General features: G+C 36.6%; 1 protein-coding gene across 1 annotated transcript; it reads left to right on the forward strand.

Moving 5' to 3' along the window:
• The first annotated feature begins 236 nt into the window (after positions 1-236).
• LOC108363336 (uncharacterized) lies at positions 237-17,824 on the forward strand. The gene is made up of 13 exons (XM_017616679.1): positions 237-392; positions 451-536; positions 620-693; positions 759-1,483; positions 6,219-6,418; positions 7,333-7,645; positions 7,965-8,046; positions 10,193-10,844; positions 11,347-11,725; positions 14,705-14,983; positions 15,347-15,861; positions 17,221-17,379; positions 17,514-17,824. The coding sequence occupies exons 1-13, from the start codon at positions 372-374 to the stop codon at positions 17,692-17,694; spliced, it is 3,666 nt and encodes a 1,221-aa protein (XP_017472168.1). The 5' UTR covers positions 237-371; the 3' UTR covers positions 17,695-17,824.
• Positions 17,825-19,991: the final 2,167 nt, after the last annotated feature.

Below are 19,991 nucleotides of genomic sequence, written 5' to 3' on the forward strand. Positions count from 1 at the left end.
GAACGAAAAATGACACTGAAGATGGCACAACGCCGAAACCGGTTTGTCTGCAAACCAAACTTGACAAGGGATGACGGAAATTCGTTCCAAAATAAATCAATTTAAACTTTATCGATCCTTTCAAAATATATTTTTTATAATTGAACCAACTTTTATCATCGCCAAACATTCGTGGATCAATTGTGAAACTTTCTACATATTGGGAAAATTTTTCAAAAGAAAACTTTGCTGCCAAGAAATTTCGTAGATTTTTCATTTTCAGTTAATTCAAATAAAATATATTTTATTTGCTTTTGCTGTCCAAATTAAACAACATTTTTATCTGTTAGAGCAATTTTTTAATCAATTATTTACCAGAGAAATATTTTCAAATGGATAAACCACTGAATAAGGTAATTCGTGTAAAATCCAATTCGAAAAAAAGTATGCAAATAATTCCAAAATTTGTAGAATAATGAGTCGAGCATTTCAACAACTGGTACAACTGGCTCCCCACAGTTTTCCGACACGCTGGAGAACAACGTGAAGTACATGAAGTGAGTGTAGCTAGCAGTTACTCGTAATTAGTGGTATATTTTTGAACGGCTTACAATTCTCGTATTATTGCTCCTCATTACAGTTTAAATTTCGTAGACAACTCGGAGTCCTCGAGTCAGGCAAAAGACCCAGGCATTGAGTACCAAAAATTGCCACGTAAGTCTGCTGAGCAATCTAAAAATCCAATTTTTACTTTAAGCAGCTAAAATGTGTGTTTTCAGAAACATTTGATGGTGGGGCACCAAAGACTACCAAACCACCGCCCAGCAAGATACTACCATCCAATATTCCTTTACCGGGTAAACATGACAGCAAAAAGCCTAAAACAGTTTGCACGCTCAAGGAGAAGTCCCTCCTCGAAATGGGTTTTAAAACAAATGAGATACAGGGCTGGGAAGAGATTGTCCAGCCGCCCAAGGAAAATCTCTATAAATTGCTACGCAATATGATTGATAATCACAGAAAACCGAATGTGCAGATACGCATCGGCGGCGTTACCTTCAATTGCCACATGATGGTGCTGCAGTGTTATTCGGATTTCTTCATGGAATGCAACAATGAGGTACTGATACAATTGCCAGAGGAAAAGATAACACCCGGCGCTTTCATGATGGTCTACGACTGGATGCTAGCCGAGGAGCCTTTGGTGCAGCGTGAGGGTATATTGGAGCTCTTCAATGCAGCCAATTTTCTACGCATCAAAGACCTAGTGAACCAGTGTTGGCTCTGCTTGGACGATGATGTACGCTTCCGTGAAGACACTGCATTCCTACTCTATTTAGAGGCCCGCAACTATGGACTTGAGAGCTTAGAGCAATTGATGCTAACAAGAATTTGCAAATTTTTCCTCACACTTGTCGCTTCGAAGGAATTTATGGAGTTGACTACCAAGGAGATTTGTATGTTATTGAGCTCCAATACGATCGGCGTGAACTCGGAGATTGAGGTAAGCACGGACGGGAAACGTAGTTGGGATGAGTTTGCTAGTATTTTTGAAATGTACTGAGAGAGTTTGAACAATTTCCTATTTAAAATAATAGTTATATTCGCTAGAGTCTTGCAAAACACTTGCTAGATTTAGGGATTTTACTGTTTGCAAAGCTTTCCCATAGAAAAACCGGTTCTACCTACCCTACCATGCATTCCTTGCACCGTCTATGGGTTTTGCAAGACCTAGAGAATACCCCAAATGTCGAATAAGTGGTATGTTTATGAAATTTTTCATATTTTGAACTTTTAAGGCTGTAGCTTAACTATAGGTGTGTACTCGTACGCCCAACTATCTAAAGTTTTAGAAAACTTTTAGTGGTTTTGCGTTCTCGTACCCAAAAAACTTGCAAAGTAGGGGAAATTGAGAGAGCAAAATGTGAAAGAGAGCTGCAAATTTCTGCTGGAAAAATTTTTCGCAGCTAAAACTTGCAAGTAAGAAAATCAGCTGATCACAAACACATGTAGTCTGTTCCAATAGCAGTCCGGTTTACAGGATTTAGTCAGAACTTACAGGAAGTCGTTCCTATTGACACAAAACCTGTAAGTGGGAACACATTTGAGAGAGTAAATGAGCAACTGTTCATAGTCAGAAGTTACAGGTAGTCTGTTCCTTTGAACTTCGGACTAAAACCTGTGGAACTGTCAAACTACAATTTTACTCTCTCAAATGAGAGTAAAAGGAGAACAGATGCAGAAGTGCATAGGAACGCAAAAAGCACTATTTCCTGTAAAAACGTCACTCGGTTTGTTTACATGTCATTTGTACAACACTGATTTAGCTGAAATATCACTAAATAATTAATAAAATCTATACATATTCAAACATTTCGTTGTTTAATTCCATTTTTTAACAAATATAAGCTTCTTTGCTTTCACCGCTTTCTGTTTTGGTTTGCACATGTAAATCAGCTGATCGTTTGACACTTTTCATGAACTTACAGGAAAAAAATCTCCGCACTAAAAATGGGACCACCTCTCAGACACTACCTTTCCGTTGCAAAAAGAATTATCGAAATCGGTTGACGTGGTCCAAAGTTATGCGGTAACATACATAAAAAAAAAAATATATATATTCCGACGAACTGATAACCTCCTCCTTTTTTGGAAGTCGGTTAAAAAATTAAAATAGTACTAAATGCCATTACAAAGAACTTTAGTTAATAGACTTGATGAAAATATTATTTTAGAGCTAAGAAGAGTACCATAATTACAATATTTCGTTATACTTTAGGGCTACGATACTTTTACTCGGAAAATAATCGTTACGTTTTAAGTTTAATTTTTTGCTCGGAAAATAATAGTTATTTCCTGAGATTTATTTTTTCCTCAGAAAATAAAACTTAATTTTTGCGTATGCGTATGCACATGAATACGGAGCAGCTACATTGAACTTTTTAGCGCCACTGCGGAGTGGGTAATGAAAATACAAAAGCAAGATACAAANAAGAAACCAATTGAATAAGATTCTAAAAATTAAACGGTAGATATAAAAAATATTTATATTTTTTAAACAAAATATAAAAATTAAAGGAAAATGAGATTAACAAAAAAAAAAAAAAAAAAAAAATATTCCGACGAACTGATAACCTCCTCCTTTTTTAAAAGTCGGTTAATGAGATTAAAAATGCGAAAACAAATAAAATGTGTTTTTCAAAATTACATACAATTAAAAAAATATTTTTTAAACAATAGATAAAATCAAAAAACTAAGAGAAAATTAAACTAAAAATAAAATTTTTTTTAAAAAAGGAAAATATAAATTAAGTTCCTAAATAATTAAACGAACATAAATAAAAATTTCATTTTTTTAAGCAATAATATCTAAATATCAAGAGAAATTTTAATTAAGAAACAAAAAAATTAAATTATAAAAGAAAAAATACCTAAATTAAGTTTCTAAAAATTAAAGTTCCTAAAAACTGAACTAAATTTTTCTTTTTAAAACAATAAAGTCTGAAAATTAAATGGAATTTAAAAAAAGGAAATAAAAAAAGAAAATTTCGCTGCCCGAGGACTCGAACTCGGATTTCTCGAATGGCACGCCTGTGCTTTGCTCATTCGGCCATTGCCACTGTTGAAGCGACGCGAGGTAAATGATATACAAGTGCTTCCTCTTGAAACTGCTTTTCATGCGAGTGGTGAATGAGAGAGTTTTTTGTAAGGCTTTTGTGGTAGAATAACAAATGTCTTTTGAACTACCTTGCCATCTGTCATTCAGTTGTCTTACGAAAGACTCTTTACTTTCTTAGCCATAATTGCCCTGTTATTAGAGCCGAGGATGTGACGCGGACGCAGACTGGCGACGAAGTGCTCGAGATGTTACCCAACACAAACTTCCCAGCAGGAATCGCAGAGTCGGAGCCCACAGGAATGTAAAGCGAACAGTCAGATCTGGCTGTGGAAAATTTAGTAACTTCGGACGAGATTGAATGGGATTAAAATCGCCAGGGATTGATGGCATTTTCAGAAAGATGAAAAAAAATTTTAGCGCAGTATAAACTTACATACCTAAGTCATGAAGGACTGCGCGACTTCATGAAACGGGGACGAGGGGGAGGGTTGTGTACGTCTGTGCTTAAACAGATCACACACTTCACAGCCCGTTTTATTTTTATTGTCACCCAGACGAACAGACTAAAATCCAGACAGTCCGCTCAAAAACCGGACACCTGGCAACGCTGTGTACACCACAGAGAGGGGTGTTATCACCACTTCTATATGTGATTGGACTACAGAAGTGGGACTGAGAATTAACACAGAGAAGACTGATTTAGTAATATTCGCAGCAAAATACAAGACAGCTTGAAATAAACCTAAATTAGGGAAGACCACTCTTCAACCGAAATCAAACTCGAAGTACCTTGGAATCATTCTCGATGGAAATTCAGTTTGGAGGAGCGGGCGAGGAAGGCCTCGGCAGCACGCACTGTATACATGTATGGAGATGTTGCATTTCGCTTGAGGCTTTCATCCGCTCTTTTATATTGGATATTCATAGCTATAGCTAAGCTTATTCTAATCTATAGAGTACTGATATGGTGGTCAGCAACGAAAAAAGGCATACCTGAAAAGACTGGAAAAGGTATATTGGCACCCAATGATGAGTATAACAGGTGCCTTGAGGACGACACCGATAGCGGCGCTTCACTCAAATTTACACCGGCGGACTCGGTAGACAAAAAATAGGCTTTATGCCGCGGGGTAGCTTGGATTCAGACTTACGTTCGCAGTAGTATAGCGACCTCCTTTACATTTTTTCTTTCAGATAAACCGTTATGACTAAGTGAAAAGCATAACTTATCGTCGTATGGCGCGCAAACCTGGTATCCGCCAAATGCAACATCACATAAAAGATAGTCCGAAAATGTCGTAAAAGAGCGAAGAAACTTATTTTATTCAAAACGTTTGAATGGTTTGCTAACTAAACTTACTAAATATGAGCTTTTAGTATAATTATTTACTATTAAATTTGTGAAGTAGGCAAGCATTGAGACATAGTAACCAAAATAAATTTTTTTCTATGCCACCTCACACGAGGTATTGCATTTGGCAGATTCGAGGTATTGCGCGCCAAGTGATGATATATGCATTTTTTACTATGAAATATTTTTTTTCAGCTAAAACATGTTGTGTTTTTATGAATATGTAGCTAGATATTAATGTGAGGTGTGCACTGCGACCTGGTGATCCATTGTGCCGTCTTCTCTTCACAACACTTCATCTAAGCCCAGTTCCCTCAAGTTCAAGCTGTGGCCACAACGAGCCTAGACTACTCTCACGTCTTCTGCGGACTGCATCACACTCGGTGAGAATGTGAAGCGGCGTCTCGCTGGTCAAGTCACAGAACCTGCAAAGATCATTAGACCATATGCCCAGCTTATGTATGTAGGTTACCCCTTAGTCTGCAGTGTCCTGTAAGAAATCCTGTTACAATTCTAAGCCTCTCTTTTGGGAAGCTTATTAACCCTTGAAATATTTTCTTGTTAAACCCTCCCTGTAAACTCTTTGCCTGGCGCATTCCTTCTGAACTGCGCCAGTTTAGATCCCTTTTTGTGAACCACTCTCTCCTAAGCTCTTCCTTTATAGTATTGAGACCTACTCTCAGGAAGGGCTCTGGGCCAACTGGAATGATGGTTGCCGCCTCTCCTAGCGAGACAGTCAGCCACCTCATTACCCTCTACTCCTCCATGGCCGAGTACCCACGCTAACCTGATTTTGTGTCTGCCAAGGGAGTTTAGCTTCTCAATGCACTCAAGGACCAACGAGGATTTGACTTCGTAAGATTGAAGAGCCTAGAGTGCCGCCAGACTATCGCTCAATATTATAATTCTGTCATTTCTGTACACTCTACTCATGATTGTCTCCGCACATAGGTAGATGGCATAGACTTCTGCTAGGAAGATGCTCGGATATTTCCCCATAGGAACAGAGATGTGCAATTCTGAAGTAATCCCTCTATCTCGAATCTCTCTTTCAAATACAAATAGAGCTTCTTCATATTCCTAGAGGATATGACCTTTCCTTTTCCTATGAATATGTAATTATTATGATAATTCTGAACCTTCGTCCATACCCAATTTCATTATGATTGCAATGGTGTTTTAGCTTTTAAGTTGACTACGTTATAAAAATTGACTTTTAATCACTCACCAATAGATGACGATTTCCAATCAATATTTCCTTTTTTTCAGATTTTTATGTCGGTTGTGCGCTGGCTTAACTACAATTGGGAGGAACGTGAGCCCGATATGTTGCAAGTGGTCAAGTGTGTACGCTTCAGCTTGATGCCGCCGTGGTTTCTTGTGACGTTGAATAAGAATATCGATTGCATCGAAATCGATCGCATTGCTAGCCATCCGGAAGTGAAACGCATGATCAACGATGGCATATCGTAAGTAGATACTTTCTTTGGATTTACGAATAAATGTGTACATTAGAGCGTATCGGAAAAAACACCTGAGTGTTAAGTATTTTTGCAAGGCGATTTGGAATAATATTTTTTGTGGGTCCTATTTTTTATATTTTTCGTAATTTCTTCGGCATTCACAGACGGATTTTAAAGTGCGATATATCAATCTTCTTGTCTGTTTTTTTTTTGTCCCATAGTACATTGACCTCAAGTACCCCGTTCTAGTACTTACCCAGAAGATCTCAGTTCTTATCTCCCTCCTTCCTTCTTATCACCCTAATTCCAGTAAATTAAAGCTCACGAAAAATCATTAAAGATTTGTTAAGGAAGAATTTTAATTATACCAGTAGTTCTTTAAAAAAAAAATATTGCAACATTTCGGTGTCACCGAAAAATGTAAAAATTCAACCACTGGTTCGGCCAATTGAAGTTGCCTTGCAAAATACTTTAGACTCAGGGGAATAGGGTGAAACTTTGTTTGGTTGCTCGTAAGGTGGCACGTTCTAAGTTGCACATCCAGGGTGTCGTAGGCCAGAGGTGGACCCTTTTTTTATTGGAAACACAAGAATGTGAACTACCAAGTCGGGGATACTCTATATTTTGATCGTATTACCGATTTCCGGTTCCGGCCGGAAGACCATTTTTTAAATAAGATATATATATATATGTTTTTAGCACAGACTCGGATTTTGCGGACAAAAATACATAATTTTTGTCGGAAACTTTTTTCTGCAATCGACTTCCGCTTGAAACCGGAACCAATAGTTCATATTTTTGCATATTCCAATAAACAACAATTTTCTCAATTTTAAATGGGGTGAACGGGTGGCTTATCCTGTATATATAGCATAAACAAAAAAAAATAACATAATGGATTTTATTTCATTTTCTTTCAGTTATACAACGACTCAGCTATATTATGGCGAAAATCGTGAAGAATTTCTACATTTCTTGGAGCGTTATCAGCTGGTTGCACCGGTTCAACGTCAATGGGTTTTCGACAAGGAATGCAGCTACCATCATCGCCTCGAATGCCCCAATATGCAGTATGTGACGTACAAATCTTTTCTAGAATATCTCGAAATGATACACACCATCGGCAAAGACTACTGGCGTTCGCTCGAAATGGCGAAAGGGGTGGAGAAGTCGATGCAGTGTTGCGTACGCTCCGAGTGTCGAAAATTGAACAAAGTGAACGAACAAAATTTAGTACGTTAACGTTTTTTTTTTGCTTATTGCTCCTCATTTACAACACAAAATCGCCAAATCACCTATTTTAGATGACTTTACTTAACAAAAATGTATGTGTGTCGGCACATATTTATATAGTTCTAGTCACACAAATTGTCAGATTTAATCAATGAAAATTTTTGTTGTAATTTGTAATTTGGCTTTATTCGAAAATTATTGTGACTCTTTTTATAAAAACATAAATTATATAAAAAAAAAAAATTAAATAAAGATCACTGAAAATTCCCAAATCGACGGAGATTTGATTTCTTTTCCTTTTCTCTTGTCTGTTTTACAGGGATCCGTATTTACGATGCAATGTCGCGATCAGGGTATTCAAGTAGAGACCAGTTTGAGGCAGCGAAAGCCGCTTGCCAGAGGTAAATAGTAATTCAATGAAATTTTACTTTTTGGGAGAAAAAATTAAAAGCTTACAAGCAAACAAAGTTCGCCATACACGCCTGAGCCTTGTAAGTATTTTGGCAAGGCAATTGTTTTGACGAAGATATCGCACGTTTCATAATATATAGTAGGGGAGCTCACGATGCTAAATCGGGATTTACTCGAGCGTCATTTTTACCTATTGGATTTTGAAGATGATATGATGGGAAGAAAAAAAAATTGTCATGTGATGTTTTTCCATCCAGCGGTGGGTAGAGCATCTACAGGCTTCCAAAAAAGTAAAAAAACCAGTTACATAGATTTACTCGAGCGCGTCAGGTATTGATACTATCAATATCATTTCATTCAGAGTTTCATTTTCCCCGAACCGATTCCCTTTTCAGTTTTCATTTCCATACATATATTTACTACGGGCGGAATAAATATTTTCGGGTAAAATTGTTTTCGGACGAGACTCAGGACAAGGCAGAATTTTTCCTATGTTATTCTTATGGGTAATAGAAAAGTGTTTTTTTTTTTTACTTTTTATTTGTATAGTTAACGAACGAAACGTTGTACTGTAAATGAACTGTAATGAGAATTGAACGCTCTATAAAAGAGGTCTGAACTCATTTTTCGATAAGTCAATTCGGTGATGTTGTTTGCGATTGAAAATGAGAATGTGTGCGTGAGTTTGAGTTTTGAGTTTTTACGTTATATTGCTGGCAAACGTCAGACTAGCTCTTACAGGTTTTTACACGAACTTGAAGGAAGTTAGAGGAAAATCGATCCCGTACTCCAAATCTCTCAAAAATCCTGTAAATGAGAGCGATTTTTGGAGAGTTGTGTAGAGAATGAATGCAATAATTTACCCAAACTTTTTCTGCTGGTAAAATCATGAAAAGTGTCAAGCGATCACTGGTTGACGTTTTTAAAGGAAAAATGCTTTCCTTTGTTCCCTTACTTTTTGTTGTTACTCACTTTTTACTCTCACTTCAAAGAGTAATTTTGCTGTTTGACATTTTTACAGGATTTTACACGAGATGTATTATATCGGAGCTATTGCCTCTCAATGGTTTTACCTTGTTATATTTTTATCATGGTATGGTACAACGTATCGCTTGTTAAATATAAAAATAAATTTTTTCTGTGCTATTCTTATAGCAAATCGAAAAGTGCGGTGCGGACATTTTTAATGTCAATATTCTGATACTTATTTTGGCCTCTAAACGAAACATTTGAGAACAGTTCCGAGGAACAAAAAATATGCCGTGAATAAAGAAATGCCTTTTTTCGGCAAAACAACCACTACACACTTCATCCAGCGTATCTTAAACCTCCTAAGCATGCGCTGCCAGTGTTGGTTTATGTACGCAGGCATGAAAAACTCGTAACTTACGCAGTTTTGGTTTTTCCATTATACAATTTTTACAGTGTACTCCATAAGGTTTGACAACTATTTAGATTCCAAAAAAAAAATCAAACAGTGTACAATAAAAAAAAAAAAAACAAAAAAAATGCAATTTTTTAATGCAAACAAATATTCATCTATATCTATATTGTGTAATTTTTGCATGGAATGGCCCATATGTATTTTGGGCTCAGGTCAAGGCATATGAAACGGGTAGTGGCATTAGAACAAAAATAACATTTACGTGTATTTGGCTGTTATTCTCTAAAGTGTCAAAAAAAATATTCTGCTTTTTTGAATATCGCATGCAAATGCGTTTTTACAATTAAGGATTTTCGTGGAAAAAAATTATAATTATTTGACAGAGGTTTGTATTTTTAACCGACTTCAAAATAAGGTGTAAGGTTATAAATTCATCAGTATATCTTTTTTTATGTATGTTATTGTATAAATTTAGATAACTTTGGACCACTTGAACCGCTGCCGATTAATTTTATTTTATCGAAAAAGGTGGTACCTCAAGGGTGGTCCCTTACTAATTTGGTTTAGTTCCGATCATTGTGTCATGAATAAAATAACGGTACTTAAAAATTACTAGTCTAATTTTGTGAAGGGATTAAATACGAGTATGCGCAGCCAGCAGTAAGAATTTACTCATACGCCACGAACACCGTAAATGTACTCCATCAAAATGTTAATTTTTTATTATTACAATTATTCTTAATTTAACCCAGATCAACGGTATCATGGTGAACAAAAGATGGACATGGTAAACACTTCGAGTCTTAAAAATCTAAGCAGAATGTCTACCACTCATGTGCTGCCCTCTACAGCGTCCAGTTGTCACCAGCTCGCCTACAGAGCACAGCATGAACAGCAATATCATCACCACAGGCACAATCGACATCAACAACCACAATGCTATGAACCTTTCCAAGAACAAAACCTACAGCAATCAAACTGCAACTACCACTACAACAACAAAAACAAAAGCTTAGAAAACATTGCAATTCCGAGCGAGCTACATGAATTGAAATGCGACGTACATCATCGAATATTGAATGATGAATACGAACAAAAGAGTGAAGTACATCACTGTGTCGAAGGTGGTCACACACATCCTCGTATTAGTGGTATGCATGTAGATGTGGCTGCTGGTGGGAGTAGTGATGGGCCTAAGACAATGCTGCAGTCAAAACTCTGCCATACAAAAGCCTCTCAAACGCCATGTAACAATATTGGCGAATCAAAGACGACGATACCTCCTCCGCGCAAAGAAACTAACAATGGAATGTCTATGGGAGAGGATGTGAAACCACATGTGACACCAATAGTGCAAGTACCCAAGACTGTGTTGTCAACTGTAGAAGAAATTGAGTTCAAAACGTGAGTTTGAATAAAATTATGTGTATTTGTACATTAGACCGCACCGGAAAAAAATGTTCGTCGTACACCTTTGAATCTAAAGAATTTTTCCGAGAGTAATTTAGAAATCAGACCTCGAGCAGAAAATTTTTTTGTTCCAAAGTTTATTGTCCTCAAATACTCACCAAATCTCCGTTCTTGTCGCCTTAACGTACCACCCTATTGCCAGTAAATTAAAGCTCGCCAAAAGCTCCTATCTTTTGCTAAGGACGTATTTCGATTACAGTAAAACTATTTGAATTTCTTTTTCCAAATGTATATTGTTATCACCTTAAAATGAAAGCAGTCCACTCTAGGTTTGACCAAAAATTTTTTTTTTCCCGTAATTGCCTTGTACCTTAGATTCAGGCGTGTGCGGCGAAATTTTTTGTTTGCTTATAAAGTGCTATGGTCTAATGTAAATACATACATAAGTATGTATAAATGTGAGTTTAAAAAATTTTATTTTTCCTACCATGCAAAGCATAAAAGGTCGCAAAATACTAATATTCGGTGGCATCGATCCGTACTGCCAGCATTGCCAGCATGATAAAATGATGGCAATGCAACAACAACGCAAGAGATCACAAATTTTTGGTGGTAGTGATGCCGATAATATGGAGCCAATGCCTTACCATAACGGCATAGGCGGCTGCAGTACTTGTGGCGGTGTAAATACACAGATCAATCAGCTGGATAATTTGGGAGACCGTGTGCTCTACTACGATGCCAGCACTAAGCAGTGGAAGCATTTGTGTTACTTGCCATTCGGTTCACGTCATCATCACGCTGCTGTGGTCTGTAACGGACTCATCTACATAATAGGTGGCACGAAGACGGCGCTAGGTTGTACAAAGAAGTCGGTGAGTGGTGTAGAAATTGAATTTGATTGTTGTTGGGTCCTCCCGCTCGTACTTCTCATACTACTAAACAGGTCGAATGATTTCGAGGATGGATTGATATAAGCCAAAATTGATCCCAGTAGGTGGCACTAAACTTAAGTCAATTTCAAAATAACTATTTGTGGTCCTGTTGGACTCAATGCAGACATATGTTTGTAGTTTTCCTTAAAATATCGCCAACTAAATTTTGTATGAGGCACCTCTTTATTTTGTTGTTGTTGTACACCCATGGAAACCTCAAAATTTCGGGTCTCAAAATATTTAAATAAAAGAAATATCAGAAATTCGTCAAAATTTTTACCGAAGTCTAGTAAATTTAACATGCTTTTAAAACTTATTCAAATAATTTTATTAACTCGTTAAGTTACAGCTGCTCCAAGTCAGAATTGTTTTGAGTAAAAAAAAACTTCAAACCCTGCTAACCAACCCTAAAAAATTTAAAATTTAGAATTTTTCGTGGATGTTTTTATTTACCGGCCCTCCCTCGGAAAACCTGCCCTCTGAATGTATTGCCGCTAAGCAAATGCTTCTCATAACAAACCATCTGCCATTCGAAGGCGGAGAAAAAATGGTGGTCCCTTCACCACAAATTGGATGATAAACTTGACTAAACACTAATGCAAAAACGAAGTAAGCGTCTTAATCGTAATTATACGAAAATTAGCAATTATCTTCAGATATTACGGCATGAAGGACATGATGGTAATATCTTCTTCTTATTGTTTGGCGCTGTAAGAGTATAACTTCACCGCAAGCTTTTCAACGGTTGTGGCTTTCGGCGCTCAAGACCTAATATGAAACTTATATGTAGCTGAGTAGAGCGCTGAAAGCCTGAAACGCGCCAAAGCGATTTTGGTCGAGTTCAATATGGCACGCCAGTCATCATGGTAATATGGCTGACGATTTTAGGTCTACTATTGTTATCCTTACCACCTTTAAGGGTAAAGCGAAACAGTGAAATCTTTTTTTCCAAGTTTTTGTGAAAAGCTCAGCAACTTCTTTGAGTACAATAGGCAGAATTCCATCCGAACTGGGCGCTTTGAAATTATATCCTTTTACCACAGTTCTAGCAAGAAACCATTTTTACCTACATATCCTTTGCTTCCAGTAATCCGAAGCCACCTTGCCAAGGGAGTGGAATGTATAACTATCAAAGGTTTCCAGTGAATTTAGTGTACAAAAGTACTGAAAGACTCTCAATCACTGCCTATGTGAACGACACATTAGTTCGCTTGAATGAACCCGGCTTAGTGGCATGATCCGTTTATTTGTCCGGCTTGGAAGATGATGCATAAAATGCAGGGGTCGGACTTCTTTCCGATCATCTCGCTAACTAGAGAATGTGATCTGCCGCATGCTACCAATTAATCTGTTGATCCAAGGAAAGGCTTGGAGCTCTATTATAAAGAAGGGAGAGTGTAGAAATGCCACGGCGACCCATGCATCAGAGTTATACATACGAAAGGAATTCATATACATCTCATTCTTAAGATGTTTTTAAATTTTTTTTCAAAGGCGATTTTTAAATCAATTAAAGGGATTTACTCAGCGTTGCAACATTTCCTGATAAACTGTGAGATTTTTTCTTCGTACATTGTAAAGGGAGACAATAATTCAACGCCTGGTTGATGTATTTATATTGTTGGCTCTGCCGCACAGTGAAAGAGAAGCATATAAAATATCGCAAAAAGAAAGAAATTTACTCCGATTTTACTATAAATTATTACTTTTGCTAAGGAATGAAGAAATATGAAAAATCGCATGGATTTGCATACGTGCACGCCCACTTCACTAGAGGGCGGAAATGGTAAATCTGGTTCTATTTTTATTAAATTCGGTTTGTATCTTAATTTTAAGCAGAGAAACTTAAAACCGAAAGATGATCCGAACCGGTCCACAGACACGCCCTCAGTCCTAAAAATCCATTTATGAAACCAACATTTTATTAAATTTGGATAACAAGTAGTGGGCGAGGAAATTTGCCAATCTATGCCATTTTTGTACTTCTTTATTTCTAGGCAAATTTCCTGAAAAACTTCAGTAAAATCTGATCTCAAATACTACTTTTTTACGACAGTTACAACTTTTATTTAAAAAATCGCTCTTTAACAATTATTTTTTAACTTTTATTTAATTCCTCCTTAAATAACCGTTATTTCTGACTTCTACACGAATGATTTAAAAAATAAAAGGCGGTGACTGATTTATATTGATGACTTTTAAGACTAAAAGTCACTAACGGATATTTATTGATGACTTTTATAAATAAAAGTCTTCAATAACTGTTATCTATGACATATAATATAAAAATCAAAAATAACTATTATTTGTTTTAATTTTGAATAAAAATTACAAATAAAATTTTATTTTAAAATTTAAGTCTCGTTGAAAAAAGAAATCGATTGGTATGTATCACTTAGTTGTAGAACATTTCCTTCATAGGGAATTTTTCCATGACAGTTTTCATCAATAACTGTTATGTTCGGTCCCTGCTTTGGAGTGAAGGGAATAAGTAATAGACTTTAGCTCATCTGTCAAGCGCTATCACTTTCAGCTTTGGGTAATAAACTTAAGCAAGTAAACGCCTAAAAGAGTCCATGCTTTACTTCTGTACCCAAAGCTCGTAGCTATAATTGCAATGAAGGATAAGAATATTTCTAGATTTGGTCTGTATCTTAGTTTCACACGAAGCCTGATAGTCACACACTTTACAGTATTTTAGTAGTTTCTTACTTTTAATCCAAATAAACAACTTTAGACCATCGGTGTGGCACTAAAGAAACAATTTCGGAAAAGAGATTATCTCCAAATACATTCACTTCTCACAGATCACGCCTCTCACTCGCAGTCCACCTCTTACCCCCTCTATTTCTGTAGTTATGTTAATGGGTGTTGAGTATGAACATTTTATACATGCTTATGTATATATGTCTTTTTTAGATATTTGAAAAATCTGTTTGGAGCTTCGATCCGCAGACTATTAAATGGACATTTGAATGTCATTTGCCAGAATTGCGACGTGACTTCGCCGCGATTGTAAGCGATGAGCTCTGTGGCGGCGAATTTGCTTGTAAACGTTGCAGAGGCATAAAGGAGCAGCCGAAGCAACGAAATAGCAACTCTGCTAATGGCTTCTTCATCATTGGAGGTGAAGGCATTAATGGGACGGCATTGAGCACAGTTTGGTACTACAATGTATTGCACAAAACATGGAAAAAGGTAAGAAAATATGTATGTAAGTATGTAAGTACTATATACAGATGTATGTACCTATTCACAAAAGATTAGAAGAAACAATGCCAGACACAGTGATTTAATAAACTCTGCTTTTGTGGTCCATTGGCATACATAATTTCTTACTTCCACCTACTCAGTACAAAGCTAAATCGCTCCGACAAGCAATTGAAACGTCACAAAAAACAATGCAGTAACTACATAGTTACATATGTACGTACTACATATATATGTATACGAACAAATCGGAACTAACTCTATGTAAAAATATTTCCCTGCCCTTCTGCCCCGCATATACATACACTTTTAATTGTTTCACTACATCGCCTGCTATTTATGGGATTTTAGAAAGCGCCGTTGAATGTAGGACGTTACGGTATGATGGCTGCCATGGTAAATAACGAGATTTGGATAGCTGGCGGCATAATCGAAACGAAAACGAGAGCATCCGACAGCAGAGATGGTTTTATCGCTAGTACAACAACACCAGCGGATATAAAGGCTCTGGGTGGTGGCGATGGCGATGGAATTGGTGGTGGCGTTAATGGCGCGGCAAAGGGCGTCAATGGCAATGCTGACAGTTTTGCTGTCGAAGCAACAAAAAGTGCAGTCGTGGATGTAATCACCGATTCGATGGAGTATTATAGTTTGAAGTGTGCTTACGGCAGTAGCGGCAATGACGAACACGCTACGGATATACGCTTGCCTAAAGTCAATGATGTAGATGGTGATGCGACTATTGCTGCTGTGGGTGGTGATGATGGCGTAGGTGGTTGCACGCTGTCCACTACTATGAAGGGATGTGCTGCTGGCATTGATGGCACACGATGGATTAAAGCAAATCAGCATTTGCGTATACCACGGTAAGCGGCTTATATTTCGATTTTATGGTAAAAAAATACTAAAGTGCACGCGATCGAGATGGCAAGTGGATTGAATAGACTGCAACGTTTGATTAACGTTGTTATGCATCTATGCATGCATAGGTTTGAGAACCGGATAAAATTCAAATTAGAATGTTAATTGATTTTTTATGCATGTATAAATTTGTTATTTATTTGCCACATAAGGTATTTAGCTGCAGTTTGCGATGTAAGAAATTTCTGGCAATTTTCCATAAATAATTTTTGAAATTTCTGAGATAACGTTGCGAATATATTTTTACTAGCGAGTAATTTCTACAAAAGTTCTGCGAATTCACATTGTATAATTTTGTTTTTAAAATTTTTTCAGATTTTTTTTTTTTTGATGTGGAGAGGTTAACTTTTGGATAGGGTAGCGTGGAAATGAAAATCGGTTGCTAAATGGTTCAGTTGTTTGAAAGTCAGGCGGCCCAAGTCAAGGTAGTGTAGGTCGAATGAAGTTTGGTTCGAAATCTATTACGTTTGCTTGGCTAATTTTAATTGCATTGGATGAAAACAACAAAACGAGTAATCATTCCACTATGAATGCCATTACTCAACTCCTGCATAAAAAATGTATGGTATGTTAGAGGAAAAAGGGACATCGAAATAAAATTTGTGGGTATTTTGATGTACACTTTTAACCCCGCAAACCTTTCCAGCATGAGACACAAGTTTGTAAATTATTAAAAAAATAATTTTTGTTTTTAAATAGAGTGCAAATAAAAATAAAAGTTTATTTTTTTCAAAATTTAGAAAAACTGGGTAATTTTTTAAAATATTTTTTGTCGACATGCTTTTTATATGGGAAAAATTCTTAACATCGTATCGAAAAAATTGTCAAAAATCAACCAGAATTTGCTATTTATTTTCCCAAAATTAAATGGGCCGACATTTAAAAAAAAAATTCTAAAAAAAGTTTTAAATTTTCATTTACATAGTTTTTGTTACAGTGTCAACTATTTTTAAAAAAGTAATAAATTTATTTATTAATTTAAAAAATTTTACCAAATTTAAGTCCCGGATAATTTCGGGACAGGTTCACGACTTTTTCGACCATTTCGGAGCCTGCTAAGGTCCATTTCGGGACTAGTTCGGGAACATTTCGGAATCTATTTCAGAACCATACGTCATATTTCAGGACCATATCAGCACACGTTCACGACTATTTCAGGACTAGTTCTAGACCATCTGTTTAATTTCGATCCTAACCTATTTATGTATGTAACTGAATCGCCTAACGCTTTGCCAAGCCGTCCAAAGATGTTTACAAATCAAATGTCATGAGTACCTGGTATTCACGTCTCTTTTTCATTTCAGATTATTTGGAAAATTCTGCAGACCTTCTGAGAATGAACTGTATCTCGTTGGCGGAATCGGATTTAATTCAGATAATGTTTTAACTTCCTTGTCGTCAGTGGATCATTATAACTTTGTTGAAGGCCAATGGCATCATTATGGTGATATTAAATGGGCCAGGTACTTTTCTTAATATTAACTTTGGATTTTCTAATTAAAAGCTAAATTGTTAGCATGCAATGTTATTTCAATGTATTTTAAATTTTTTTTTTAGTTTATAATTATTTATACAATTATCTATCCCATTTTCCTAGACACGGTCACGATATCACCACCCTTAATAATCGAATTGTAATTATTGGAGGCGTTTCTACTATCAAAAAATGTACACTGACTAAGGTGGAATCATTTTGCATGAAAACACGCCGAAACTTTAAGGATCTGCCAGAATTACCATGGCCTTTGTCTGGAAGTGCTGTACTCGCTTTGGATTGATTTGTTTTTATGCTGCTGCTGAGACATTTTTCTTTCATAGATTTTATTTTTATTGTTTTTGTTATTTTACATAAATATTCACACAGAGTTGTGGTCAACTATTTGCATTAATACGAATACGTACAATGAGTCTGTTATATTTTAGCTAAGGGAGCGCTATTTTCCAATTTATTGGGGATTGGGGATTGATTTGAGTGCCAGCCGAATATTTATTTTAAACTTACCGAGCTCATGGAACTTTATCAATGTATGAAATTCATGTCGAACCTAACTGTTGCTAAACTTTCATACTTTTTTCAAATAAAGATTATCATTCCCATGCGCGCATGGTCCATGAAACAGAGTGCCTAGTTAATTTATCTTTCACGCATCGATACAATATTTCATGATGCCTCCTGTTGCCATCAGCAAGAAAAGTGCGTTGGTTGCCTACCCACTGTTAAGCTTGTATACCTAAATTACTCGTAGCGCCACTTTTTATACATAAATTATTATGTATTTAAGTATACGCAAGTAGGTAGAGTGTAGGCAAAAAGAAACAAACAAAAATAAGTACATTTATAAAACAGCGTCAATGCCGCTGCTGTGCTCCACCAACAGTCGCCGTCTCCGTATCCGTTTTCGTTTCCGTTAACAGAATGTTGATGTTTGCAAGAACAGCATCATTTATTTGCAACACTTTTCAAGTGAAATTGCGAAAATTGACAGCTGCGATATTGAAGACGGCGGGTAGGCAACGAAAGCATGAAGAAGAAAAAATAATGCGTTCAACTACATATCTACATATGTATGTAAGTACGTACATACTAGGGTGATTGTCTCGGTTATTCCAAACCAGTTTTAACCGGGTTTTTTTTCTAAATTTTTGGGCGGTGTTTTTGAAATCACGATTTTTGGAATATCTAATAAACTGGTGTTTTGTTATCGAATAAGCGCGGTTTTTCATGTAGAATATTTATACAAGTGCATCATAAAATTCGCTTTAGATTCATCATGTTTTTTACTTTGTTAAAGAAGATTTTTTTTTGCTGTAAGTATATTTTACAAGTTTGTGCTAACAATGTGCTTTGAAATCAACTACAGGGTGTTCGTTTGGCTTCATTCGCGTTTAAGCACACTCGAAAATTTAAAGCAAATACCCATGATAACTAGGTTTTTCTGAATTTAAAAATTAACAACAGTTTTTTTTTTTCAAATAGGCTTTTTTCGTTCAACTCGAAAACCGGTTTTGAAAAAAACTCGAATAATCGTACACCCTAGTACATAGCAAACATTAACCCTGTAGATAGACAATGAAAAATATATGCAAAAAAGTGCGTCCCAACTGCTCATAGCCATTCGACGTGACAGGCGATAAGAGGATAGTACAAAAAAAGGAAAAAAGCGAATAACTGAAACCATGCTGAGACAATAAAACTAGCCGAAAGGTTACAACACTCATTTGTGTTTCATCATCATTAGTGCCAGTGGCAATGACAACAAAAAGGAGAAGAAGAAAGTATGTATATGTATGTAGAACACATCGAGAACAGCAGAAATGGAAGAGATGCTAATGATAAAAATATAACAATATAAACACGCAACAAATGACAATGATTTTTATTGTTGAGAATAGCGCCAAGCTGACTTAAGTGCAAAAGAAAAGACACATGAAAGTTGTTGGTGAAAGGTGACTTGTTTCTAATGGGTTTCACTACTACGATAGGCTGCACGAACGATTTGTCTGCAAACGAATGCTTTCAAAATTACTCCGGCAACAACATTCTGGCATGTTTTAATGTAATCGGGACGAGTTCAATGGAATCGTCGTAAAGCAAGGCGAGGACGGGTCGGCAAAAATCCTCCGCCCCAAAGCTCTACGAGGGTACCGACTGGTAATATACACTACCAGCTAGGATCAGAAATCAGTGCTATGTGCTTAAGGCTCCACAATAGCTTAGTTATATGGAAATGGGTTTTGATCGCGACCTATGGAGGTAACTGAGGAGCAAACCTCTTGAAAAAAGCTCTGGTTGGAATAAGGTGTTAGAGGACCGTGCTGATGGTCTGCCTGGCTGGGGACTCAGATTAATAATTAGCCCAGTCTCGAACGTAGTCCTCCGGATACCTAGTGACCTCCGGTTCTATCTAGCCTTACCCCCGCACACAGACCTAAATTTTCAAATAATAATAAAAAATCAACCAAGTAGGACGGCGCTCCGAAAACCGACAGGTGTTGCTCCGATTAATGCGGCAGAAGTTAGAGGGGGCTTAAGCGGTATGGCTGGTCCTGGAACGAGTAACGTAGGATGCAGGGG

Source organism: Rhagoletis zephyria, unplaced genomic scaffold (assembly GCF_001687245.7).
Source record: "Rhagoletis zephyria isolate East Lansing unplaced genomic scaffold, Rhagoletis_zephyria_1.1 Rzeph_scaffold_01245, whole genome shotgun sequence".
NCBI classification, from domain to species: Eukaryota; Metazoa; Arthropoda; class Insecta; order Diptera; family Tephritidae; genus Rhagoletis; species Rhagoletis zephyria.

Bases quoted from the DNA above. Each gene is read 5' to 3' on its own strand.
- LOC108363336 (XM_017616679.1), top strand. From the start codon at position 372: ATGGATAAACCACTGAATAAG. The intron at 393-450 runs GTAATTCGTGTA...CAAAATTTGTAG, and splicing joins TGGATAAACCACTGAATAAG to AATAATGAGTCGAGCATTTC. The intron at 8,047-10,192 runs GTAAATAGTAAT...AATTTAACCCAG, and splicing joins GCGAAAGCCGCTTGCCAGAG to ATCAACGGTATCATGGTGAA.